Source organism: Erythrolamprus reginae, chromosome 2 (assembly GCF_031021105.1).
Source record: "Erythrolamprus reginae isolate rEryReg1 chromosome 2, rEryReg1.hap1, whole genome shotgun sequence".
Classification (NCBI taxonomy): Eukaryota; Metazoa; Chordata; class Lepidosauria; order Squamata; family Dipsadidae; genus Erythrolamprus; species Erythrolamprus reginae.
In genome coordinates, this window is record NC_091951.1 from 23243564 (window position 1) to 23270750 (window position 27187).

Sequence of the window (27187 nt, forward strand, 5' to 3'; positions counted from 1 at the left end):
AGAGAGAAAGAAAGAAAGAAAGAGTGAGTGAGGGAGGGAGGAAGAAAGAAAGAGGGAGAAAGAAAGAAAGAAAGAAAGAAAGAAAGAAAGAAAGAAAGAAAGAAAGAAAGTAAGTAAGTAAGTTAGTTGTGGGAGATTCATCTCTGCAAGCTTCCAAGAAGAGACTGGACTTCCATCCCTCAGAAATGCTGTAGGGTCTCCAGCTGGGATGCGGGATGTGTGTGTGTGTGTGTAAGAATAAATGACCTACTAGGTTCCTTCCAAATTTTGTTATTCTGTTAATCGGAGGCTTTGGCGAACAGGACAACAGAGGGCTCGCTGTGACCTCCAGCCAGCCCCGCCCCTTTGGAATCTCCCCGGGATCGTGTCACGATTCATTGAACAAAGAGGCGCCGCTTGCAACTCAATGGCCCCGATGCTCTTTTTGTCATCCACCCGTGACGTCTCCGCACCGTCTTTTTATGCCTTTCCCCGCACCTGGGTTACGGGACTGCGTGCTATTCTTGAGCATGGAGGTTCCATTTTCTACAGAAACAGCGAGCTCTGCAAGGACCAGCTGTTATATACTCCCCTTTATCAGGAGAGCGTTAAATAGGTGCAGGATTTTTTTTTAAAAAAAATTATTTACTCAAGGATAATTTCCCTCCAACACGCGCCCCCTACTCTCCTGGATTTCTTATTTTCCGATCTTTTCTTCTTCTGAAAGTTTCAAATTTAACTTACCCTCTCCGAACTGTTGAGATTCGCCCAGCAAAATTAAAGAAGGACAACACACCAAACTAAAACTTTCAGGGTGTGTGTTTCTGTATATCTTCATTTCGGGATCTACTCTAGCTGCTGAACTTTGTGCTTTTAACCCGTTCATCTTCTTTCTGCAGAGTTCAGCAGCCAGAACAGCGTTTTACAGCACAGATTTAAAGCAACATGGAACAAAAAATGTATTTGCAATAACGGTTCCATTTTGGAATTAATTCTCTTAGGGATTAACTTTTAGTTAGCCTTTGTTATAAGTGGAACCCACAGGGTGGTTCAAAACTGGTCCTAAAATGGTTTTGAGGAAGTGTGTTTAAATTGGATCCAGGTACAAAGGACTTTGCAGCAGTCTGCATGACAATAAATACAGGTAGATCTTACCTTACAACAGTTCATTTAATGTTCAAAGTTACAATGGTGCTGAAAAAAGTGAGTTATGACTGTGATAATTGAGGACCTGTATACTGTACTGTACAAGACAAAAAGGGCTGTGAAAATATTTACTGATCCCTCGCATTTCTGGACAATTGTTTCAACTTCTATACACAAAAACACTATAGAGCGCTGCACACCAAGACAACTAAACACAAGAACATTTTTTTGCTGAATGCCATCACTCTGCTTAACAACTAATTCCCACAGCACTGTCAAACTATCCACTAAGGTTGAATTACTAACAGTCTTCTCATTGTTCATATCACTCATCTCCTCTCACTTATGACTGTATGACTGTAACTTGTTTGTTTGTTTGTTTATTTATTTATGCCGCCCCTCTTCGGAGACTTGGGGAGGCTAACAGCAACAATAAAACAGTGTACAATAGTAATCTGATATTAGAAATGATTAAACAACCATTACTATAAAAACCAAACATACATACATACCATGCATAGAATTGTAAAGGCCTAGGGGGAAAGAGGATCTCAATTCCCCCATGCCTGATGGCAGAGGTGGGTTTTAAGTTGCTTACGAAAGGCAAGGAGGGTGGGGGCAATTCTAATCTCTGGGGGGAGTTGGTTCCAGAGGGCCGGGGCCGCCACAGAGAAGGCTCTTCCCCTGGGTCCCGCCAGGCAACATTGCTTAGTTGACGGGACCCGGAGGAGATGCACTCTGGTCGCTGGGATTCGTGCAGCAGAAGGCGGTCCCTGAGGTAATCTGGTCCGGTGCCATGAAGGGCTTTATAGGTCATAACCAATACTTTGAATTGTGACCGGAAACTGATCGGCAACCAATGCAGACTGCGGAGTGTTGGTGTAACATGGGTATATTTGGGAAAGCCCATGATTGCTCTCGCAGCTGCATTCTGCACAATCTGAAGTTTCCGAACACTTTTCAAAGGTAGCCCCATGTAGAGAGCGTTACAGTAGTCAAGCCTCAAGGTGATGAGGGCATGAGTGACTGTGAGCAGTGACTCCTGTTCCAAGTAGGGTCGCAACTGGTGCACAAGGCAAACCTGGGCGAACGCCCCCCTCGCCACAGCTGAAAGATGTTTCTTTAATGTGAGCTGTGGATCGAGGAGGACGCCCAAGTTGCGAACCTTCTCTGAGGGGGTCAGTGATTCTCCCCCCAGGGTAATGGGCGGACAGATGGAATTGTTCTTGGGAGGTAAGATCCACAGCCACTTTGTCTTGTCTGGATTGAGTTTGAGCTTGTTGACACTCATGCAGGCCCCAACATCCTCCAGACACCGGCACATCACTTCCACTGCTTCGTTGGCTGGACATGGGGTGGAGATGTATAACTGGGTATCATCGGTGTATTGATGATACCTCACCCCATGCCCTTGGATGATCTCACCTAGCGGTTTCATGTAGATATTAAATAGTAGGGGGGGAGAGGACCGACCCCTGAGGCACCCCACAAGGGAAAGACCTAGAAGTTGACCTCTGACCCCCACTAACACTGACTGCGACCGACCAGAGAGGTATGAGGAGAACCACTGAAGAACAGTGCCTCCCACTCCCAACCCCTCTAGCCGGTGTAGAAGGATACCATGGTCGATGGTATCGAAAGCCGCTGAGAGGTCAAGAATCACCAGGACAGAGGATAAACCCCTGTCCTGGGCCCGCCAGAGATCATCCATCAACGCGACCAAACTTGTTGCTTGTATCCTTACAATTTATATTGTTTCCTGATTGCTGTTTTTACTCTGTGATAATCATTAAGTGTTGTACCTCATGATTCTTGACAAATGTATCTTTTCTTTTATGTACACTGAGAGCATATGCACCGAAGACCAATTCCTTGTGTGTCAAATGACATTTGGCCAAAAAGAATCCTATTCTATTCTATTCTATTCTCTACTCTACTCTACTCTATTCTGTGATCAAAATCATACGATTGGCACATATTTATGACAGTCAGTGTCTGGAGCCATGGGGTCCCCTTTTGCGACCTTTTGACAAAGACAACAGCGAAGTTCACTTCACAACCCTGTCACTAGCTTAACAAGTGCTACCATTCACTGAACAACTGAGGCAAGGAAGGTCATAAAATGGATGTAAGTCAAGAACCGTAAATGCATGTTGTTGACATATAATTGCTAAATTGCACGTGCTCAAATGTCCAGTGTTTTGTGGATCCAATGACTGTATGAAAGGAAACGTCTGAGCTTTTAGGACAGTAGACTTGATGGCAGGCTGGGGAATTCTGGGAGTTGAAATTATTTATTTATTTAATTTATTTATTTAATTTATTTGATTTTTATGCCGCCCTTCTCCTTAGACTCAGGGCGGCTTACAACATGTTAGCAATAGCACTTTTTTTAACAGAGCCAGCCTATTGCCCCCACAATCCGGGTCCTCATTTTACCCACCTTGGAAGGATGGAAGGCTGAGTCAACCTTGAGCCGGTGATGAGATTTGAACCGCTGACTTTCAGATCTACAGTCAGCTTCAGTAGCCTGCAATACAGCACTCTACTTGCTGCGCCACCCCGGCTCTTCTTGAACTGGCTAAATTTGAGAAGCCCTGCTCTAAGCTGTCCCTTTAGACATGTATCACATGACTACCTCACTTAGGCAATTTCAGCTGCCCTTGCTGCTGTCATTAAGCAAGGACTTCCTTGCAACTTCCTGCTGGCTTCCGATAAGCAAAGTCAACAAGTAAGTCTCAGAAAGTCACAAGTCCGTCCTAGGGCAATTGGCAAACAGGCTGGCGAGCGGATAAGTGCCTACTGTTCTGCAAGCATTGCAGAGCCGGAGTGATTGCCTCAGCCTGTAGGAGTGCCCACCGTTACCTGCTGTGGTACCACCAGCACATACTTAGGCAGGTAAATATGCACTATTGAGTGTGGGCAGAGCAGGTGCTGTGGGCTTTTTCATTGACCTTGCCTGTGAGAAGCCAGCAGGGAAGATTGCAAATTGTGATTCCATAACCATGGCAGAAAGATAGGGTAGGGTAGGGTAGGATAGGGTAAGATAGCATAAAGTAGGGTAGGGTAGGGTAGGGTAGGATAGTAGGGCAGGGTAGGGTAGGGTAGGATAGTATAGGACAGTGATGGCGAACCTTTTTTCCTTAGGTGCTAAAAGAGCATGTGTGCACGCTATCGTGCATGCGCGAGTGCCCACACTCATAATTCAATGCCTGGGGAACTTCCCCTACCCCCCCCCGGAGGGCCTCTTGAGGCCATAAACAGACTGTTTCCCAATTTCTGGTGGTCCCAGTAGGCTTGTGTTTCACCCTCCCCAGAGTCCAAAGGCTTCCCTGGAGCCAGGAGAAGGTAAAAAGGCCCTCCCCCATCCCCCCGGAGGCTCTCTGGAAGCCAAAAATGTCTTCCCAGAGCCTCTGTGCAAGCCAAAAATCAGCTGGCCAGCAAAAACATGCATGTTGGAGCTGAGTTAGGGCAACGGCTCGTGTGCCAGCAGATATGGCTCTGCATGCCACCTGTGACACCCGTGCCAAAGGTTCGCCATCACTGGTATAGGATATGGTAGGATAGGATAGGGTGTGATAGGGTAGGATAGGGTAGGGTGGGATAGGGTAGGGTAGGATAGGGCAGAGTAAGATAGGATAGGATAGGTTTATATTGAATTGCCGTAGATTCAATAATAGACAAAGAACATTGCAGGGTGAAAAAAGCCTTACTTTATTAGTGGAAGGCAGGGCAGGGTAGGATAGGGTAGGGTGGGATAGGGTAGGGTAGGATAGGGCAGAGTAGGATAGGATAGGATAGGTTTATATTGAATTGCCGTAGATTCAATAATAGACAAAGAACATCGCAGGGTGAAAAAAGCCAAAGGCCTTACTTTATTAGTGGAAGGCAGGGCAGGGTAGGATAGGGTAGGGTGGGATAGGGTAGGGTAGGATAGGGCAGAGTAAGATAGGATAGGATAGGTTTATATTGAATTGCCGTAGATTCAATAATAGACAAAGAACATCGCAGGGTGAAAAAAGCCAAAGGCCTTACTTTATTAGTGGAGAAATTGCCATGAAGCCAAAAGCAAAAGTATCAACTTATCCTAAATTATCCTAAAATGTACACGTATGCTAACTTATTAAATCCTAACTTAACTCACACAACACCCTTTATAATAATGTTTTCTATGACCTAATGCAGCTAATAGATATGCGGCAGTTCTAAATGGTGCTGTAATTCATGAGCCTGCCAACATCATAGATAACACTGGAGGTCTATGATAGATGTTTACCAAAGCTTGTGAGAAGCTAGATAAAAGAATGTATTCATGGTGCCAGCCACTACTCCCCATCTTTTCTCATGATCTCATTCAAAACTCTCTGATTCTGAGAACATAAACTTTCCCTGAACCTTCCAGGCCTACCCAGAAATTTGTAATTGCAAGGCCGTAGCAAAAATCATGCTAACTTATACCAACAGCATAATGGGAAGTAATAAATATTCCATGCACGGTTTCCACTCCTTTTATTTTTTTAAACATTAAAGTCGCTTTGCAATCACAGCTACCTAGGAGCGTGGAAAAAGTACTACATGGGGCTACCTTTGAAGGGTGCTCGGAAACTTCAGATCGTGCAAAATGCAGCTGCGAGAGCAATCATTAATTGCATCCTTATATCAATTCATAGAAACATAGAAACATAGAAGTCTGACGGCAGAAAAAGACCTCATGGTCCATCTAGTCTGCCCTTCTACTATTTTCTGTATTTTATCTTAGGATGGATATATGTTTATCCCAGGCATATTTAAATTCAGTGACTGTGGATTTATCTACCATGTCTGCTGGAAGTTTGTTCCAAGGATCTACTACTCTTTCAGTAAAATAATATTTTCTCATGTTGCTTTTGATCTTTCCCCCAACTAACTTCAGATTGTGTCCCCTTGTTCTTGTGTTCACTTTCCTATTAAAAACACTTCCCTCTTGGACCTCATTTAACCCTTTAACATATTTAAATGTTTCGATTATGTCCCCCCTTTTCCTTCTGTCCTCCAGACTATACAGATTGAGTTCATTAAGTCTTTCCTGATACGTTTTATGCTTAAGACCTTCCACCATTCTTGTAGCCCGTCTTTGGACCCTTTCCATTTTGTCAATATCTTTTTGTAGGTGAGGTCTCCAGAACTGAACACAGTATTCCAAATGTGGTCTCACCAGCATTCTATATAGCGGGATCATAATCTCCCTCTTCCTGCTTGTTATACCTCTAGCTATGCAGCCAAGCATCCTACTTGCTTTCCCTACTGCCTGACTGCACTGTTCACCCATTTTGAGACTGTCAGAAATCACTACCCCTAAATCCTTCTCTTCTGAAGTTTTTGCTAACACAGAACTGCCAATACAATACTCAGATTGAGGATTACTTTTCCCCAAGTGCATTATTTTACATTTGGAAACATTAAACTGCAGTTTCCATTGCTTTGACCATTTATCTAGTAAAGCTAAATCATCTACCATATTACAGACGCCTCCAGGAATATCAACCCTATTGCACACTTTAGAGTCATCGGCAAATAGGCAAACCTTCCCTACCAAACCTTCCCCTATGTCACTCACAAACATATTAAAAAGAATAGGATCCAGAACAGACCCTTGTGGCACACCGCTTGTAACCTGACTCTGCGCAGAATACTCGCCATTAACAATAACTCTCTGATGTCTACCCTTCAGCCAGCTTGAAATCCATTGAACTATCCAGGGATTAAGTCCAATCTTCACTAATTTATCTATCAGCTCTTTATGTAGAACCGTATCGAAGGCTTTGCTGAAGTCCAGGTAGGCAATATCCACCGCACCACCTTGATCCAACACCTTTGTGACAGTCAAAGAAATCAATGAGATTAGTCTGACATGATTTGCCTTCAGTAAAGCCATGCCGATTTGGGTCCAATAAGTTATTGTTTTTTAGGTGCTGATTTAGGTGCTGAGGAGCCAGGCACCAGTGGCAGTGGAGGAAGGTGAATGCCAAGGAGCTGTCTGGAGGCGGGAGACGGGAGGAGGAGGAGGAGGAAGAGGAGGGAGGGAGGTTGGGAAGAGGCGCGGTCGGCCCGGCTGAGGGGTAGGAGAAAGGCAGGGAGAAAGTCCTGACGCCGTGCCTCCCTGTCTTTGTAACTGGCAGGAGAGCAAGTGAGCAAGGGTGTTGTGGTTAGCTATGGCCCAGCTCCTGCCCCAAGGACTGTGGATGTGGGGGAGACATCCACATGCTGCAGGCCTGTTTTGCCCCCGGTGGAATCTGATGATGAAGGCTCCTCTGACCAAGAAGACATGAGTGACAGGGAGGAGGAGAGTGTGGCAGACAGCTCAGAAGGAGATCAATTATCTAGCTCCTCCTTGGATTCAGAACAAGAGTTAATGATACAGCCATGCATGCGGAGAGCGATGCCTAGGCAACAACAACTGAGAGATTATTATCAAAGAAAATGAGGCCACCTGTGGTTGGGTGGGGCTGTGGTAATTAGTGAGGCTGCTATAAAGAGCAGCCTGTGGGTTTGGCCATTGTGGAGGATTATCTGATCGTGTTTCGTGACTGCTTTACTGACTTTTTGGGTGCTGATTTTTCCCCGTTGTGAAACTAAACCAGGGCAAAGTGTGTTTCACTTTGTGAAAGAAGGACTGTGAATGGCCTCACAGCTGCAAGCTAAGTATCACAGAAATGATAAGGGACTTGTACAAATTACCAGTTTATTTGGAGACGAGTGCTCTTTGCTATACCAAAAGAGGGCTTGGTTTAAGTGAATTTTCATTATAAAAAACATTGTTTTGAATTTTCAAACGTATGTGTGTCTGAAATTGTCTCTGTGCATTTGTGGGAGGATTCTATCAGAGACCTCGACAGAACAGAGGGGGGCCTTAAAGCAGTGAAACCCCCCGCTGCCGCTTTTGCCTGGTCCTCTGGAACAAGTGAGAGGAAGCGAGCAGACGGTGGTTCCTAAGCAGGCTCCAGCTTCAGGCGCAGCTCTTCCCCCCACCCCCGCGGAGGACTGCAAAAGTAGCAGTGGGGGGCTTCTCTCCTGTATGAGTCCTCTGGTGTCTAACCAAACTGGAATTCTAAGTGAAAAGTTTGCCACAATCAGGACATTCAAAGGGTTTCTCTCCTGTATGTGTCCTCTGGTGTATTGCCAGCTTGGAATTGAGACTGAAACTTCTACCACAAACAGGGCATTCAAAGGGTTTCTCTCCTGTGTGAGTATTCTGGTGTATCGCCAGGGTGGAATTATGACTGAAACCTTTTCCACAAACAGGACATTCAAAGGGTTTCTCTCCTGTGTGAGTATTCTGGTGTCTCATCAGGTGCGAATTCTGACTGAAACTTTTCCCACAAAGAGGACATTCAAAGGGTTTCACTCCTATGTGAGCCCTAAGGACCTTTGGGGGGGGGGGTATTTTTTTCTCTCAACATACATTCAAACAATACAATGTACTATCTAATTTTCCATGAATAAAATGCAGTATTTTCTTAGTAACTAATATCAATCATCCCAAAAGTTGCAAAAGGTTTTTTTTCTAATTTTGTCATCCAGTTACATACATTTTCTTTTAGTTAAGTTCCCTCCTTAATGTTCCTTCAAAAAGTACAACACCAATTATATTTCTAACTTATTAACCAGTATGCCAAAGTGCTAAATTCAATTCCATTTATGCATTAATCCAAATCAGTATCACCTACTGCATATCTTATTATAATCAATACTTCTAACTTTATTAAAACAGATCAGTAATTCCTAAATTCATATATCTAAATAGAAAAATAGAAGTTAAAAAAGAGCAAACAAAACAATACTCCAAGCTTAATCAACCCTTCTCAAACTCCCATTTCTTCAATCTGAGCAGAACTTTGAACCAAACCCTTTTCTTTTTTATTTTTTTCTATCCCCTTTTAATCCCCTTTTCCAATTTTTTCTTTCCATTCTTCCTTCTAGGAAGAAAGGATTTTGTTAGAAAAATAAAGGGGTTATTGGATCAAACTTTGGACACTTGACAAGTTAGTTATGATGGTGGCCAAGTCCCAGGGTTATGTGAGCATCTTTTGGGATGTCCAAGCAGCTGCAGGGATTCACTTAACGACTGTGGCAAGAAAGGTGGTAAAGTGAGGCAGAACTCACTGAATAACCGTCTTACTCAGGAGATAGAAACGTTGGCCTTATTGGTTCATTTACTGACCGTTCAAAGTTGCAACGGCACTGAAAATGTGACTTATGGCCCTTTTTAACACTTAGCACCTTCGCAGCAGCCCGATGATCAGAGGATCAAAACTTTGCTGCCGTTTCATTTTTATGACCGTTGCTGTGTGTCCTGAGGTCACGTGACCCCCTTTTGTTTCTAACCGATCCACGCCCAGGCATGGAAATGTGCCGCTCAGACATTATACTTTTCTGCTCACACCGAAAAAAAATTAGAGGGAACACTGCCCTTGCCTAGGTAGCTGTATGTATGATATGTTTGTGTGTATGCTTTTTTATATACTGGGGTTTTTAGGCTTTTTAATGTAAAATTGTTATTTTAAACTTTAATATTAGATTTGTTACTGTATATTGTTTTTATCACTACTGTGAGCCGCCCCAAGTCTACGGAGAGGGGCGGCATACAAATCTAATAAATAATAATAATAAATAATAATGCCACACTCTGGACACGCATACAGATTCTGTCCTGGGTGAGAATTCTGACTAAAATATTCACACAATCAGGACATTCAAACTATTTCTTTCCTATATGTGTCCTCTGATGGTTCAGCAGGAGAGAGATCTTATTGAATTAATTCCCACAATCAGGACATTTGGTGTATCACCAGGTGGGAATTCTGACTGAAACTTTGGACAAAATCGGAATATTTAAAGGTTTCTTTCCTGTATGGGTTCTCTGATGTCTTATCATGTTGGAATTATAACTGAAACTTTTTCGACAATCAGGACATTCAAAGGGTTTCTCTCCTGTGTGAGTCCTCTGGTGTTTCACCAGGCTGGAATTTAAACTGAAACATTTCCCACAATCAGCACATTCAAAGAGTTTGTCTCCTGTGTGAGTTCTCTGGTGTACCACCAAGTGGGAATTATAACTGAAACCTTTTCCACAAACAGGACATTCAAAGGGTTTCTCTCCTATGTGAGTCCACTGGTGTTTCACCAGGTTGGAATTCACACTGAAACATTTCCCACAATCAGGACACTCGAAGGGTTTCTCTCCTGTGTGAGTCCACTGGTGTTTCACCAGGCTGGAATTCACACTGAAACATTTCCCACAATCAGGACATTCAAAGGGTTTCTCTCCTGTGTGAGTTCTCTGATGGATCACCAGGTCAGAATTCTGACTGAAACTTTTTCCACAAACAGGACATTCAAAGGGTTTCTCTCCTGTGTGAATTCTCTGGTGTATAATCAGGCAGGAACTTTGACTGAAACTTTTCCCACAATCAGGACATTCAAAGGGTTTCTCTCCTGTGTGTGTAGTCTGGTGTTTCACTAGGCTGGAATTCACACTGAAACATTTCCCACAATCAGGACATTCAAAGGGTTTCTCTCCAGTGTGAGTTCTCTGATGGATTATCAGGGTGGAATTGTGACTGAAACTTTTTCCACAGACAGGACATTCAAAGGGTTTCTCTCCTGTGTGAGTCCTCTGGTGTATCACCAGGGTGGAATTGCAATTGAAACTTTTCTCACAATCAGGACATTCAAAAGCTTTCTCTCCTGTGTGAGTCTTCTGGTGTATAATCAGGCGGGAACTTTGACTGAAACTTTTCCCACAATCAGGACATTCAAAGGGTTTCTCTTCTGTGTGAGCTCTATGATGTCTTATCAGGTGGGAATTCTGACTGAAACCTTTTCCACAATCAGGACATTCAAAGGGTTTCTCTCCTGTGTGAGTCCTCTGGTGTATAATCAGGTGGGAATTCTGACTGAAACCTTTTCCACAATCAGGACATTCAAAGGGTTTCTCTCCTGTGTGAGTCCTCTGGTGTATCACCAGGGTGGAATTGTGAATGAAACTTTTCTCACAATCAGGACATTCAAAAGGTTTCTCTACTGTATGAGTTCTCTGGTGTTTTACAAGGCTGGAATTGTAACTGAAACCTTTCCCACAATCTTGACATTCAAAGGGTTTCTCTCTTGTGTGAGTCCTCTGGTGTACTACAAGGTTGGAATTGCACCTGAAAACTTTCCCACAGTCTGGACATTCAAAGGGTTTCTCTCCTGTGTGAGTCCTCTGGTGTCTCATCAGGTGGTAATTCTGACTGAAACTTTTCCCACAATCAGGACATTCAAAGGGTTTCTCTCCTGTGTGAGTCCTCTGGTGTCTCATGAGGGAAGAATTTGCAGTGAAATGCTTCCCACAATCAGGACAGTCATACGATTTCTCCATGGTGCGAGTCCACTGGTGTATCACTAAGCTGTCATTTTCACTAAAGCATTTACCACATTGGGACTACTTGTAGGGCTTCCTTCTTGTGTGGGTCCTTCCATGAACCAAAAAGGAGCAATTCTGACCTGAGCTTTTACCACACTCAGATAATTAGCATGGCTAAAATAAATAAAATAATTTCTAAATTTATCTGGTGTAACAAAAAACCAAGAATAAACATGAAAGCCCTACAGATAATTAGCATGGCTGTTGTCCAGAGTGGATTCTCCCCTGCATAATCACGTCATTTGAAGACTGCTTTTCTCAATATAGTTATATGTATGGAGCTTTTCTGCCACTGATAGTCTTAAGAAGGTGAATAATATGTGTGATCCTTTATTTTGTGGTGCTTTGATTTACGCACTTTTCTTCTTCTCAGGGCAAGGCCTACATTAACTGTCTGCCCCATGTGTTTATCCAATTGACCTATTCCTCCTCATTGACCTCCAGATATTTCCCTCTTTTTCTGAATTGGAGAACAATCTCCTAGGACATTTTTCTATAATGTATAGATGAGTTCCAGATACTGTACTTTTTCAAGCTTGAAATCACTTTTGCGTGGGTTTTCTGAAGGAAATGGAAAATATTTTTATTTCTGCCTCAATTCGCTTTGCTTTTCAATGTTGCTTGTTATTCTCAGTTGTCCAGTGTGGTCTTATTGGCATCATCTTTGCCTGTAGAATTCAAAGAGAATGTAACTTTTATTGTTTGCTGCAAAAATGTGGAAAAAGAATTATACATTACAATGAAAAAGCAAACATGGCATTATGTTAGAATGATCTCTTACATTAACTGTGATACATTTGACTATTAAGATCCAAGTTCCATTATCCGTTCAATCATGAAATTCACCTGTTGACTTGTGTCAGTCACAAATTCATGGCTCTACAGAGGGTTATCATCAAATACAGTAATGTGAAAAACAAATTACATCCTCTTTTTTCAATAGCTATGAAGAAGCTAAGTAGCAGCCCACTGCTGCTAATTAACTGTGGAGGGTGGTGTTGGTTCTAATCTCCAGGGGGAGTTGATTCCAGGGGGCCGGGGCCACTGCATAGAAGGCTCTTCTCCTGGGTCCCGCCAAACGACATTTTGCATGATCTGAAGTTTCCGAACACTTTGCAGAGGTAGCCCCATGTAGAGAACTTTGCAGTAGTCGAAGCTTGAGACATGAGCGACTGTGAGCAATGACTCCCTGTCCAGATAGGGCTGCAACTGGTGCACCAGGCGGACCTGAGCAAACATCCTTCTTGACACAGCCAAAAGGTGGTGTTTTAATGTTAACATTGGATTGAGGAGGAAGCCCAAGTTGCGGACCCTCTCCAAGGGGGGGGCAATAATTCCCCCCCGGGTAATGGACGGACAGATGAAATTGTCTTTGGGAGGCAAAACTCACAGCCACTCCGACTTGTGCGGGTTGAGTTTGATCTTGTTGGCACCCATCCAGATTCTAACAGCCTCCAGGCACCAACACATCACTTCCACTGCTTCAATGACTGGACATGGGATGGAGGTGTACAACTGGGTATCATCAGCATATTGATGATACCTCACCCCATGCCCTTGGATGATCTCACCCAGCGGTTTCATGTATATATTGAATAGTAGTGGGGAGAGGACCAACCCCTGAGGCACCCCACAAGGGAGAACCCTCGGGGTCGACCTCTGACCTCCCCACCAACACTCACTGCGACCAACCGGAGAGGTAGGAGGAGAACCACTGCAAAACAGTGCCCCCTACTCCCAACCCCTCAAGCCGGCGCAGAAGGATATTATGGTCAATGATATCAAAGAGGACAAACCCCTGTCCCGGGCCCGCCAGAGATCATCCATCAGCGCGACCAAAGCAGTTTCTGTGCTGTAGCTGGGTCTGAATCCTGACTGTTGAGGGCCTAGATAATCAGCTTCTTTCAAGGACCGCTGGAGCTGGAGCGATGCCACCTTCTCAACAACCTTCCCCTTAATGGGAGGGTTGGAGACTGGACGGTAGTTGTTAAGTACGGCTGGGTCCAGGGAAGGCTTCTTCAGGAGGGGACACACAAGTGCCTCCTTGTAGGGAGCCGGGAAGGACCCCCTCCCCAAAGAAGCATTGACAATCTCCTGGACCCAGCTCTGTGTCACCTCTCTACTGGCCGAAACCAGCCAAGAGGGTCACGGATCCAGTAAACAGGTGGTGGAACTTATACCTCCAATGGCCTTGTCCACTTCATCAGGTGTCACCAAGTCAAACTCCTCCTAGACAGATAATAATAATAATAATAATAATAATAATAATAATAATAATAATTTATTGGATTTGTATGCCGCCCCTCTCCGTAGACTCGGGGCGGCTAACAACAATGATAAAAACAACATGTAACAATCCAATAATAAAAACAACTAAAAACCCTTATTATAAAAGCAAACATACACACAAACAAACCATGCATAACTTGTAATGGCCTAGGGGGAAGGAATATCTCAACTCCCCCATGCCTGGCGGTGTAAATGAGTCTTGAGTAGTTTAGGAAAGACAGGGAGGGTGGGGGCAGTTCTAATTTCCGGGGGGAGTTGGTTCCAGAGTGCCAGGGCCGCCACAGAGAAGGCTCTTCCCCTGGTCCTGCCAAATGACATTGTTTAGTCAACAGGACCCGGAGAAGGCCAACTCTGTGGGACCTTATCGGTCGCTGGGATTCGTGTGGTAGCAGGCGGTTCTGGAGGTAATCTGGTCCAATGCCATGTAGTGCTCTAAAGATCATGACAAACATTTTGAATTGTGACCGGAAACTGATCGGCAGCCAATGCAAGCCACGGAGTGTTGAAGAAACGTGTGCGAATCTTGGAAGCCCCACGATGGCTCTCGCGGCTCCGTTCTGCACGATCTGAAGTTTCCGAACACTTTTCAAAGGTAGCCCCATGTAGAGAGTGTTGCAGTAATCGAACCTCAAGGTGATGAGGGGATGAGTGACCATGAGCAATGACTCCCTGTCCAAATAGGGCCGCAACTGGTGCACCAGGCGAACCTGGGCAAACGCCCTCCTCGCCACAGCCGAAAGATGATGTTCCAATGTCAGCTGTGGATCGAGGAGGACGCCCAAGTTGCGAACCCTCTCTGAGGGGGTCAGTACTTCCCCCCCCAGGGAAATGGACGGACAGATGGAATTGTCCTTGGGAGGCAAGACCCACAGCCACTCCGTCTTGTCTGGGTTGAGTTTGAGTTTGTTGACACCCATCCAGGCCCCAACAGCCTCCAGGCACTGGCACATCACTTCCATTGCTTCGTTGACTGGACATGGGGTGGAGATGTATAACTGGGTATCATCGGCGTATTAATGATACCTCACCCCATGCCCTTGGATGATCTCACCCAGCGGTTTCATGTAGATATTAAATAGCAGGGGGGAGAGGACCAACCCGAGGCACCCCATAAGGGACCTAGAGGTCGACCTCTGACCCCCACTAACACCGACTGTGACTGACCGGAGAGATAGGAGGAGAACCACTGAAGAACAGTGCCTCCCACTCCCAACCCCTCCAGCCAGTGCAGAAGGATACCATGGTTGATGGTATCGAAAGCCGCTGAGAGGTCAAGAAGCACCAGGACAGAGGACAAGCCCCTGTCCCTGGCACGCCAGAGATCATCCATCAACGCGACCAAAGATGGACAAAGACATGCCCCAGTCACCTCGACTGACTCATTGTCAGGCGACTCTGCTATCCAATTGGAGTCAAGATCCGCCCGGATGTGACCGATTTTATCAGCAAAAAAATGAATTAAAATCCTCATCACTACTGTGCAAGGGCTCCCCAACTTCTCCCTGGTTAAGAAGGGAGTTGGTCACGCTAAGCAGAGCAGCCGGGGGAGATTCCGCTGATGCAATCAAGGCGGCATGATACGCACATCTTGCCGCCTTGAGTGCCAATTTGTAAGTCTTAATATGAGCTCTTACAAGTGTTCAACCGTATTCGGACTTACTTTTCCTCCACCACTTCTGTAGATGTCTCTTCTGGCATTTCCTCGAAAACCGTCACAACGGCGCAATTTGTTCAAGGTCCTTCGACGCAGCCTTGTTCCAGGCCCCAGCAAGAGACTCTGCCGAGCAGTGAACAAGTGAATCTGATAGAACCCCAAGCGCCCTCTGAAAACCTTCTGAATCCATTAGACATCTGGGGCGGAACCACCTAGTTGGTTCCGCCTCCCTGCGGGGAAGGATTGGAGCCAAGAATTCAAGCCGCAGCAGAAAATGGTCTGACCATGACAAAGGCACGACATCTAAACCCTTTAGTCTCAGACCATTACTTAGTTGCTCTGAGAGAAATATCAAGTCAGGGGTGTGCCCTTCCCCCCTCATGAGTCGGACCCTGAACTACTTGAGTCAGGCCCATGGCTAACCCGGAGGAGGCACTGAGTGACAGCAAGTTGAAGTCCCCCAGGACAATAAGTCTCGAGGACTCCACCGTCAACCTGGCCACCTCCTCGAGCAGCACAGGCAGAGCTGTTGACACACAGCTGGGAGGCAAGTACGTGAGCAACAAGCCCACCTGAGCCAAAGTTCCCTCTAATTTTTTTCGGTGTGGGCGGAAAAGTATGGCGTCTGAGTGGCAGTCCCTTCGGGACTGAGCAGCATATACTATAAATAAATGAATAAATAAATAAATGAATGAATGACTAAATAAATTAATAAATAATAAAAATTTCTTTTTTATTAAAAGAAATTAGTAATACAACAAAACCATCTCTCTCCCTTCCTCTCTTTCTCTCTCTTTCTCTCCCCCTCTTGCTATCTCTTTTTCTCTTTCTCCCTGTTTCTATCTCGCTCTGTCTGTTGCTCTCTCTCTCTTTCCCTCTCTTGCTTTCTCTCTCTCTCTCGTTCTCTCTTGGTATAGAAACATAGAAGTCTGACGGCAGAAAAAGACCTCTTGGTCCATCTAGTCTGCCCTTATACTATTTTCTGTATTTTATCTTAGGGTGGATATATGTTTATCCCAGGCATGTTTAAATTCAGTTACTGTGGATTTGTCTACCACGTCTGCTGGAAGTTTGTTCCAAGGATCTACTACGCTTTCAGTAAAATAATATTTTCTCACGTTGCTTTTGATCTTTCCCCCAACTAACTTCAGATTTTGTCCCCTTGTTCTTGTGTTCACTTTCCCATTAAAAACACTTCCCTCCTGAACCTTATTTAACCCTTTAACATATTTAAATGTTTCGATCATGTCCCCCCTTTTCCTTCTGTCCTCCAGACTATACAGATTGAGTTCATTAAGTCTTTCCTGATACGTTTTATGCTTAAGACCTTCCACCATTCTTGTAGCCCGTCTTTGGACTCGTTCAATTTTGTCAATATCTTTTTGTAGGTGAGGTCTCCAGAACTGAACACAGTATTCCAAATGTGGTCTCACCAGCGCTCTATATAGCGGGATCATAATCTCCCTCTTCCTGCTTGTTATACCTCTAGCTATGCAGCCAAGCATCCTACTTGCTTTCCCTACCGCCTGACTGCACTGTTCACCCATCTTGAGACTGTCAGAAATCACTACCCCATAATCCTTTTCTTTTGAAGTTTTTGCTAACACAGAACTGCCAATGCAATACTCAGATTGAGGATTCCTTTTCCCCAAGTGCATTATTTTACATTTGGAAACATTAAACTGCAGTTTCCATTGCTTCGACCATTTATCTCTCTTTCTCTCTCTTTCTTTTTCTCTTTCTCTCTCTCCCTGTCTAATTCTTTCTACTTCACTCTGTCTGTTGGTCTCTCTCTCTCTGTCTTGTTCTCTCCTGGAAGGTTAATCTTATTTTGAGGCGTGGGGGAAGTGCTCGGGGAAAGTGCTCCGAGCAAAGGGGCTGCGACTCGAGAGGGGCGGGGTGGGTGCTCCCGGAGTGGTCGGAGAAAACCCTCTCATAGCCTGGGAACGCTTCGGGAACACCTGCCCTACCCCTCTCAGAGCCCCTTTGCTAGCAGCCGGATGAGGAGGAGGAGGAGCCGCAGCCACAACCGCTGCAGGAGCCACGCCCCAAGGCGGGAGGTGGAGGAGCAGAAAGCCAGAGGGGAGGATTGGGCGGGCAGCGGCGGGAGGCCAGGGGCGGGAGGGGTTTGGAGGTGCCTGGGGCGGGGGGCAGGGAGGCTCAGCACCAGCACCGGCACATCCTCGGCGGGCAGGGGTGGGTGGCACCTCCTATTGCGTGGCCTTAGAAAAGGCTAGGCGGGAAGTTGTTTTGGGGCGCGTGGCTGCGCACCTTAGAGGTAACATTGACCTGAACTCCTAAGTCCAACTTCACCAAGAGGGACTCACAACCTGCAATTTCAGGAGCAACGAATCTGCACAGGCGAAAAGTCTTATTGGCTATAGTAGCCACTCTGCCCCCCTCTTCCCTGGGATTGTGGCTGATGCCATACCTGAAACCTGGTTGGGCAAATTTTGGAGAGAGGAACTCCTCCCTCCGGGCCGAACCAGGTTTCAGTCATATATACCAGGTCGGCCTCCTGCTCCAGGATCAGAGTTTTATTTACCACCGACCTGGCACTGAGTAGCAGCACCTTGAGCCCAGGGCCCAGATTTCACTCGTCCCCGGATTGAGCTCATGGTGTAATGGACAATGCCACATTTGATGAAAACCAAACACAGTATTTCACCACCAACATCTCATACCAACCATCAAGCAGGGTGACGGAGGGGTGATGATTTGGGTTTCTTTTGGAGTCACAAGATCTGGACACCTTGCATTGTTTGACCTTCGACCTCCTCTCTACATTAAAGTATTCTAGAGTCAAATGTCAGGCCATCGCTCCAACAGCTAAAGCTTTGCCAACATCAGATTATGTAACAGGAGATTGATCCCAAGCTCACCATTAAAACTACAACAGAATGGCTGAAAACATAAAGATGTTGCATCTGCTGTTAAAGTCCAGATCTCACTCCTATTGAAATGCAAACCTCAATGAACCAAAACAATATTGTAAAGAAGAGTGGGCCAATATCCCTCCACAGAGATGTATACAATTCAGTTTATGTATGGTTTGATTGTATGTATGTTTGCTTAATAATGGGGTTTTTAATATTTTAAATTGTAAATTATTAGATTTGTAATGAACTGTTTTATTGTGCTGTGAGCCGCCCCGAGTCCACGGAAAGGGGCGGCATACAAATCTAATAAATAAATAAATATGTGGAAAATCCATGGTTTTCCATCTGGAAAAGTCCTAAAATGGTTACACCTAACTTAATCTTAGGGTTGTGGGGGCTTTAACTGATGAAATGATGCCTAAAGCTGAAGGGGAACAAGGACTCACTGCTTGAAAGCGATTCCTCATTCTGGCCCTTTGGACTCATCCCGTATAGCTGGTGTCAGACGAAGTCAGCTGGGACCCAAGGGAGGGGTTCCTCTCTCAGAATATGCCCACACAGGTTTCTGGTCTTGCTTCAGCCGCAACATCAAGGAAGGGGTCGGGGATTGGCAGTCATTGTCCGGGAGACTCTAAGCCCTCACAGGGTCCCTGCTCCTGAGGTTGTCAGGTGTGAGTCTCTCCTCTTGAGATTGGGCTCAGGGGTTCAGGTGGGCTCGCTGTTAACATACCTGCTCCCAGCTATGTTGCAAAAGCCTTGCCTGTGTTGCTCGAGGCAATAGCCAGGTTGGTGGTGCAGTTCCCCAGGCTTGTATTTCTGGGGGACCACAACCTGCCATCGCTGGGTGAAACCTCAGATGCGGTGCAGGAGGTCATGGCTTCCATGGACCTGACCCAAGTAATTCATGGTCCGACTCATAGGGGTGGCCATACACTCAACATGGTGGGAACATGATCTGGCTTCAACAGCTTTAGTCATCACACCCTTGTCATGGTCAGATCACTGCTGAGGCTGGACTTTGATGGGCCAATCCCCTGCAGGGAGGAGGAACCAATTAGATCTCGCAGAGTTGGCCTCCTTCAAGTCCCGTCGACTAAGCAATGCAGGTTGGTGGGGCCGCAGGGGAAGGCCTTCTCTGTGGCTGCCCCGGCTCTATGGAATCAACTCCCCTCCTCCCCCCGATGTTCGTACTCCTCCCACACCACTGGTCTTCCAAAAGGTAGTGAAGAACCGGCTGTGCTGGCAGGCCTTTGTGCTGTGAACACTACCATCTGTCACGGCTGAATTGTGTTGATTGGATCGGTATGTATGTTTGGTTGTTTACATTGCTGTGGGGTATTATGTTTTTAATATTAATATTGTCTTCTTTTATTATTGTATTTTATTGTGTTTTATATTGTTGTAAGCCCCGCTGAATCCTATGGGATTGGGCAGCATGGAAGTCGAATACTGCAGATGGATGGATGGATGGAGAGAGAGAGAGATGATAGATAGATAGATAGATAGATAGATAGATAGATAGATAGATAGATAGATAGATAGATGTATGTGGTGGTGACGACCTATACATCTGAAGGTCCCAATAGGTTCTCAATAGCTTTTTTAAAAAACAAAGTATGATTAAGCACAGTTGAACCTGCTTAATACAGGGATGGGGCACCATTAGGAAATCTTGTCCTTCTTCCCTAGACTTGGAAGCAGAGAGAGCAGGTGCAGATCAGTCCAATATTGTTGCTAAGATAACAGCAAGTCCCTAAATAAATAAAGAGAATAACAGGGACCTTGAAAGTCTTGCAGTCTAATCCCTTGCTCAGGCAGGAGACTTTATATCATTCCTGATTAATTGCTGTCCAGTCTCTTATTTAAAACCTTAAGTGTTCTAGCACCCAGAACCTCCAGTGGAAAGTTGTTTCCAAGAAATTCACTTGAAGGAGCCTTTTTAAATCTTCTCAACAGCAGAAAATTGCAGCCACCAGTGTTAAAGCTGGAGCACCAGTGGACTCAAATTTTGGGGAGGGAAGGAACATGTAGGAGCAGCTCACGTGCTTCAGCCTAACTGCCTCTCTGCTTCCACATCATGGAGGAAACCAAACAGCCCGACTTGCTCCCAGCCTCTCCTACGATCTGCCCTCAACTCACCTTCCAGATGCTGTTTCGACCCTGGGAACAGCATAAAAGCCATTAAGCACGCAGATTTCCTCCTTCCATGAGAGATCCGGAAGAAATTCCTCTCCTCCCAGCCTTTCTAGCAATGTACTCGATGGTTTTAACTCCTTTAAGCTCAACCCACTTGGGTATTACGGGCTTTCTACTTGCTGGAATATGACTGCCATCTCCCGATAGCTGGAGAGAGAACATCTTTGTTCTGCCTCTACCAGTGGTTCCCAAAATTTTTCAGTCCATGGCCCCCTTGGTGCTACAAGCAGAAGGGCCCCCACCCTTTTCAGGTGGGTGAGATTTGGTGGTCAAATGACCGGGTGTATGTGGCCAGCTTTAAAAATGTTTTGAAATTCACTTTACAATGCTCTTGCTTAGCAACCAAAATTTTAGGCTCAATTATGATCATAGGTTTCTTTCTTTTTTTCTTTCTCTCTCTGTCTCTTTCCTTCTTTTGCTTTCTTTCTTCCTTTCTTCCTGCATTCCCTACCGTCCTCCTTTCTTTCTTTTCTAACTACCTTCCTTCCTCCGTACCATCTATCTTTCTTCCTCCTTTCTTTTTTCTTTGTCTTCCTTCCTACCATTTCCCTTCCTTAATAATAAATAAATAAATAAATAAATAAATAAATAAATAAATAAATAAATAAATAAATAAAAAAAAAGAGTTGGAAGTGACCAATGTGGTATTCTAGTCCAACCCTCTGCTTAGGCAGGAAACCCTATTCTACTTCAGACAGATGTTTATCCAACATCTGCTTAAAAACTTCCAGTGTTGGGGCATTCACAACTTCTGGAGGCAAGCTGTTCCACTGATTAACTGTTTTGTCAGGAAATTTCTCCTTAGTTCTAAGTTACTTCTCTCCTTGTTTAGTTTCCACCCATTGCTTCTTGTTCTCCCCTCAGGTGCTTTGGAGAATAGGTTGACTCCTTCTTTGTGGCAAACTCTGAGATATTGGAACACTGCTCTCATGTCTCCCCGGTCCTTCTTTTCATTAAATTTGCCATGCCCAGTTCCTGCAACTGTTCTTCATATATTTTAGCCTCCAATCCCATAATCATCTTTATCGCTCTTCTCTGCACTTATTCTAGGGTCTCAACATCCTTTTTGCATCGTGGTGACCAAAATAAATGCAGCATTTCAAGTGTGGACTTACCAAGCCATTATAAAGTGTTATTAACACTTAATGTGATCTTGATTCTCTCCCTCTGTTAATGTAGCCTAGAACTATGTTGGCTTTTTTGGCAGCTGCTGCACACGGCTGTCTCATATTTAAATGGTTATCCACTAGGACTCTAAGATAACGTCTTTGTCCATCCGTCTGAGAGGAGGCTAAACGGCTTTGTCCATCCGTCTGGGAGGAATTTGACTTGATGACACCTGATGAAGTGGACAAGGCCATTGCAGCTGTGCGCTCCGCCACCTGTTTAATGGATCCGTGTTCCTCTTAGTTGGTTTCGGCCAGCAGAGAGGTGACACGGAGCTGGGTCTAGGAGATTGTCAACGCCTCCTTGGGGAGGAAGTTCTTCCCGGCTCCTTATAAGGAGGCACTTGTGCACCCCCTCATCAAGAAGCCTTCCCTGGACCCAGCCGTGCTCAACAACTACCGTCCAGTCTCCAACCTTCCCTTTACGGGGAAGGTTGTTGAGAAGGTGGTGGCGCTCCAACTCCAGCGGTCCTTGGAAGAAGCCGATTATCTAGGCCCTCAGCGGTCTGGTTTCAGGCCCGGCTACAGCACGGAAACTGCTTTGGTCGCATTGATGGATGATCTCTGGCGGGCCCGGGACAGGGGTTTATCCTCTGTCCTGGTGCTTCTTGACCTCTCAGCAACTTTTGATACCATTGACCATGGTATCCTTCTGCGCCAGCTGGAGGGGTTGGGAGTGGGAGGCACTGTTCTTCAGTGGTTCTCCTCCTACCTCTCCGGTCAGTCGCAGTCTGTGTTAGTGGGGGGTCAGAGGTCGACCTCTAGGTCTCTCCCTTGTGGGGTGCCTCAGGGGTCGGTCCTCTCCCCCCTGCTATTTAATATCTACATGAAACCGCTGGGTGAGATCATCCAAGGACATGGGGTGAGGTATCATCAATATGCTGATGATACCCAATTATACATCCCCACCCCATGTCCAGTCAACAAAGCAGTGGAAATGATGTGCCGGTGCCTGGAGGCTGTTGGGGTCTGGATGGGTGTCAACAAGCTCAAACTCAATCCAGACAAGACAAAGTGGCTGTGGGTTTTGCCTCCCAAGGACAATTTCATCTGTCCATCCATTACCATGGGGGGGGGGGAATCCTGAGACCTGTTCAAGTAAAAAGAATGAGAATTAAATAAAATTAAAGAAGTTAAAAAGAAAAAGAATTAAAATTGTCAATTTCTCACCTGCATTCCTAATGAGAGATGAAAAATGAAATTCAACCCTTCCCTAAAGTCATGTGGATTTCCTTGAAGGAAAGAAGAGATGATCTACACCTGAAGATCATCCACAAATAGGACATTTGAAGGAGTTCTCACCTGTGTTAGTCATCCAATATCTAATTGAGGTGGAAATTTTAAATGAAAGTTAAAGAATGTAGGCATGATTGGGGGTCCCAATTAGGCCTAGAGACTCCCAGGCCTTGTGGCCTTGGGCCCTCCCAGGACTGAGCTTCAGCTGAGGAGCCCCCTGGGCCAGGAAATGCAAACATATAGCAGAGATTTGTCTGCAAGGAATGGATCCCTGGGGGAAAAACAGAACAGCAGCTGGAATGTTTTGGACAATTACAACAATACTTTATCAAGACACTTTTTCAGGAGAGGCGCAGACCCCAGCACACACAAACCAAAATATATGAAAATATATTTCATGGAAATTATATCGTATTTCACGGATGGGTGGAACTATTTAAAAAAAGAGTGAATGCCTTAATTTGTAGAGAAATTGTAATCATTTGTTCATTTCAAGGTGAAAATTACATTTTTTAATTTAAATTGTATCCTGCACGATGCCCTATTTTTCCTGTTCCGGTTCCGGCGGAGGCAGAGGGAGGGAGGATTTGCTGCTCTGCCGGACTACGGTGAATAATCTTTTAAAAATATAAGAAATTGTACATTTGGCTCAGCAGCTTCTAATCTGACAAGTAATCCCCCCCCCAGCGTGAGCTATAATAAATCAAATCTGGAGGCGATGGATGAAGGTACAGAAACAGCTTTCAAACAAAGTTACTTTTATTAAGAAAAATAACAAAATTAGCTAATGCCTTTCAGAGGCAATTTCTATGCTTGTTACATCTTTGAAGACTAGAGAAGATGGATTCTTCGGAGAAGAAAGGAAATGCTGCATGTATGACAGGCAGGATTTTACATCATAATGGGTAGAGCTAACTAACATACACACAGTTAACTAATTAATTACTGAATGTCTCTGGGGTTGGCAATACACAGCGTGACACCCCTTCTTTGGCAGTTATCAGGGACATTGGTTCACATAAGGCACATTTTCTTGGATAGGTATTCGTGTTGATCAGCTGGTAATGGTTTATTCAGCAAGTCAGCGATCTGTTCACTTGTGGGCACATATTGTATTTTCACGAATCCTTCTTTTACGCATTCTCTTGTATTTTTATATCTTATGTCGATGTGCCGTGAACGAGCTCCAACATATTCAGTTTCAGCTATGAACGTGACTGAAATATTATCCTTCATAATAACAAATGGTTTCATGGGATTTCCCCAAATACTATCAACAAGAGTAGAAACATTGGTTAAAGCATTACAACAATCAGAAACACATGCATGTTCAGCTTGAGTGGAAGAGCAAGAAATAAACTTCTGTTTTCTAACTTTCCAATAAATTGGACAACCATTCAAAAACATTATATAACCAGAAGTACTTTTTTGTGTTTCTACATCACCTGCCCAGTCAGCATCTGCATAACAAATCAATTCAGGATACTTATCATGTTTCGGCTCTAGGAACAACTTCATGTCCTTTGTATTGTAGCAGAACAAGAACAACTTGTTGCCAATAAGGGAGCAGAGACCACGAGAAGATTGAGATTGCCAGGTTTATTTGGTGCATGCATCAGGTTCAGAAGATATAAAAGCAATGTCTGAACAACGTGGATTGCTTTTCAGGGCTCTTTATACATTTCCAAAGGAATACAAAAAACACACAGTATCAGCCAATCAGATACTAGTTGTCAACGTTTCCTTATACAGAAAGTTATACAATGTAAAAGATACAGAATGTACAGCAAAGATGAACTTGTGGTTAGTATGTGGGTTCCTGCATGGAGCTATGTGCCTTGAGAGCAGGTGTCAGATCTATCTCTGCACCCTCAAAGCTTTGCTCTGTTTCCTGAGCACATCTCGTGGTTACGCAGTTAGCGCTACAGATTTACCTTAACCGGGCATAGAGGAAACACAAGTGTGAAAACGGAAAAGCTTATAGCAGATATATGTAGGACAAAGGTCATATATCATATATCAAAAGAGCATAATTCTGGCAAGAATTGCAGTATAAAATGAAAATACAGATATCAAGGCATAGCCCAGCTTCCTCAGTATACTTCATGTATCTCAGCAGTCTCTTCATGCATGTGTAAGGGAAGCTAGTTGCTTTGCCAACATACTGTGACAAAAGATTCACACTCAGTGAAATGTCGGCTCTTGTCTAACTGCTGATATATAATAGTGACCCAATTAGTGACCGATAAAGCGTTTGGTCTTCAAATTGAGGGTACTCTTGTTGAGTCAACCTGTAAAAATCAGTTTGCATAGGAGAACGACATGGATGTGCATCAGACATGTTACAATTATGTATAACTTGGTCAACCTTGCTCTCTTGTGAGAGGCTAAATTCCTTCTCAGTTTTTTCAATCTGAACTCCTAGATAATCATGAATATACCCTAAGCTTTTTAAAGTAAAATGTCTTTCTAGACCTTTTGCAAAAATTTCACTCATACGTTTGTTAGGACCAATGTAAACAATATCATCAACATAAACAAGAAAAATTTCATAAACATTACCTTGCCCTTTTGTAAACACGCATTCATCAGAGTCAGACTTAATAAAGCCCATTGAATTTAATTTCTCTATGAGGCATCGATGCCACACGAGAGGAGACTGTTGTAACCCATAAAGGCTTTTCTGCAGGTACCAGACATCCCCTTCTCGATCCTGGAACCCGGGTGCACTCTTCACGTAGATTTCTTCATGTAGATCAGCATTCAAATAGGCGGTTTCAACATCAAACTGGAAAACTTCTAAATTCAAAGCAATAGCTGTGGTTATGGCAATTTTGACACTTTCATTTTTAACTGTGGGTGAAAATGTATCTGTGTAGTCTTCAGGATACACTTGTGAGTACCCCTGTGCTACTAGTCTTGCTTTGTATATTTTCTCATCATTTGGTTTTTGTTTAACCTTGTACACCCATCGTGTGCCAATAATCTTCTTGTTCGTTGGAGGCTCACCTTGTTGAAACACATTAAGTTTCTTTAAACTGTCCAGTTGATTTTCCATAGCCTCATACCATTTCTCTTGCTCAGATTCAGGCAAATGTCTTATTTGAGAAAAGTTCTCAGGAGGAAGTATAACATTGTTACATAAGAAAGGAAAAGGTTTGTGTAATACTTGCTGTTCATATCTCTTTGGAGGGATTCCTTTTGTGGTTCTCTGCGAACGCCTTGGAACCATGGTCCATCTTTCATCTTGGTCATCTCCGTCTCCAATTGCACCGCTAGGAACATCTCTGCGACTGTTGAAGACTGTCCATCATCTGGAACATCTGGAACAGCTACCTGAGGGTCAGGTTGTGCTGAACCTTGAACATTGTCTTTAGGAAAATAAACTGAAGTATCATTACTGTGTATTCTGGACCAATTTGTATCTTCCTCAAATTTAGCTGAATTAGAAACAACAGCTCTGTGATAAGTGTCAGCAAATTTTAGTACTTAGAACTTTCATCAAAACCTATAAATCTCAGTCTCTCTGACACTGGACCTCCTTTTCTTCTTTGAGCTAGTGGAATGTTAACCATGGTATACGAGCCAAAAATGTGGAGGTTTTGAATATCAGGCTTCTTTGTATGAAGCAAGTAGTAAGGAATCTGTTGTATCACACTGCTCCATGAACGGTTAACAATGCAATTGGCATACCTGAGTGCTTCGCTCTAATATAAATTGTCTATGTCAGCATCCTCTAGAAGTGAACGGAGCATAGCGTATAAGGTTCCTTGGTGACCTTCTGCAAGTCGGTGGTGGTTTGGGGTTGACTTCTGATGATGGATTCCATTTCTTTTCATCCATCCTTGGAATTGCTGGGACATAAATTCTCCACCATGGTCACTTTGTATTCTTCTGATGCGAACATCATATTGCGTAAGTATTTCTGCAGCAAAGTCTTTAAAGATCTGAAAAGCCTCAGATTTTTGTTTCATTAGGAACACAAAACCATATCTAGAATAACTATCAGCAATAGTCAAGAAATGCTTACAGTTACCTTTAGTAGGCCGAAATGGACCGACAATGTCGGTGTGGACCAAATCAAAAATGAGTGTAGACAAATGTACGGCATGTTTGGCAATAGGAGTTGCCTTTGACTTCGCAAAGTGACAAATCTTACAATCTAAATGAATTTTGCAATCCCTATCAACTTTAAAAC

At 44.3% G+C, this 27187-nt stretch overlaps 2 protein-coding genes across 2 annotated transcripts in view; both read right to left on the bottom strand.

The window, feature by feature from the left end:
• Positions 1-5042: 5042 nt before the first annotated feature.
• LOC139159957 (zinc finger protein 41 homolog) lies at positions 5043-8842 on the bottom strand. The gene has a single exon (XM_070737451.1). It carries the CDS (start codon positions 8450-8452, stop codon positions 8213-8215), a length of 240 nt encoding a protein of 79 aa, XP_070593552.1. The 5' UTR covers positions 8453-8842; the 3' UTR covers positions 5043-8212.
• A 170-nt stretch (positions 8843-9012) lies between these two features.
• The window catches only part of LOC139159973 (zinc finger protein 850-like), a 34515-nt gene continuing 16340 nt past the window's right edge, over positions 9013-27187 (bottom strand). The window contains exon 3 of the mRNA XM_070737461.1: positions 9013-11523. Coding sequence (XP_070593562.1) covers positions 9950-11523 — 1574 coding nt within the window. The 3' untranslated portion in view covers positions 9013-9949. The remainder of the gene's footprint in view (positions 11524-27187) is intronic.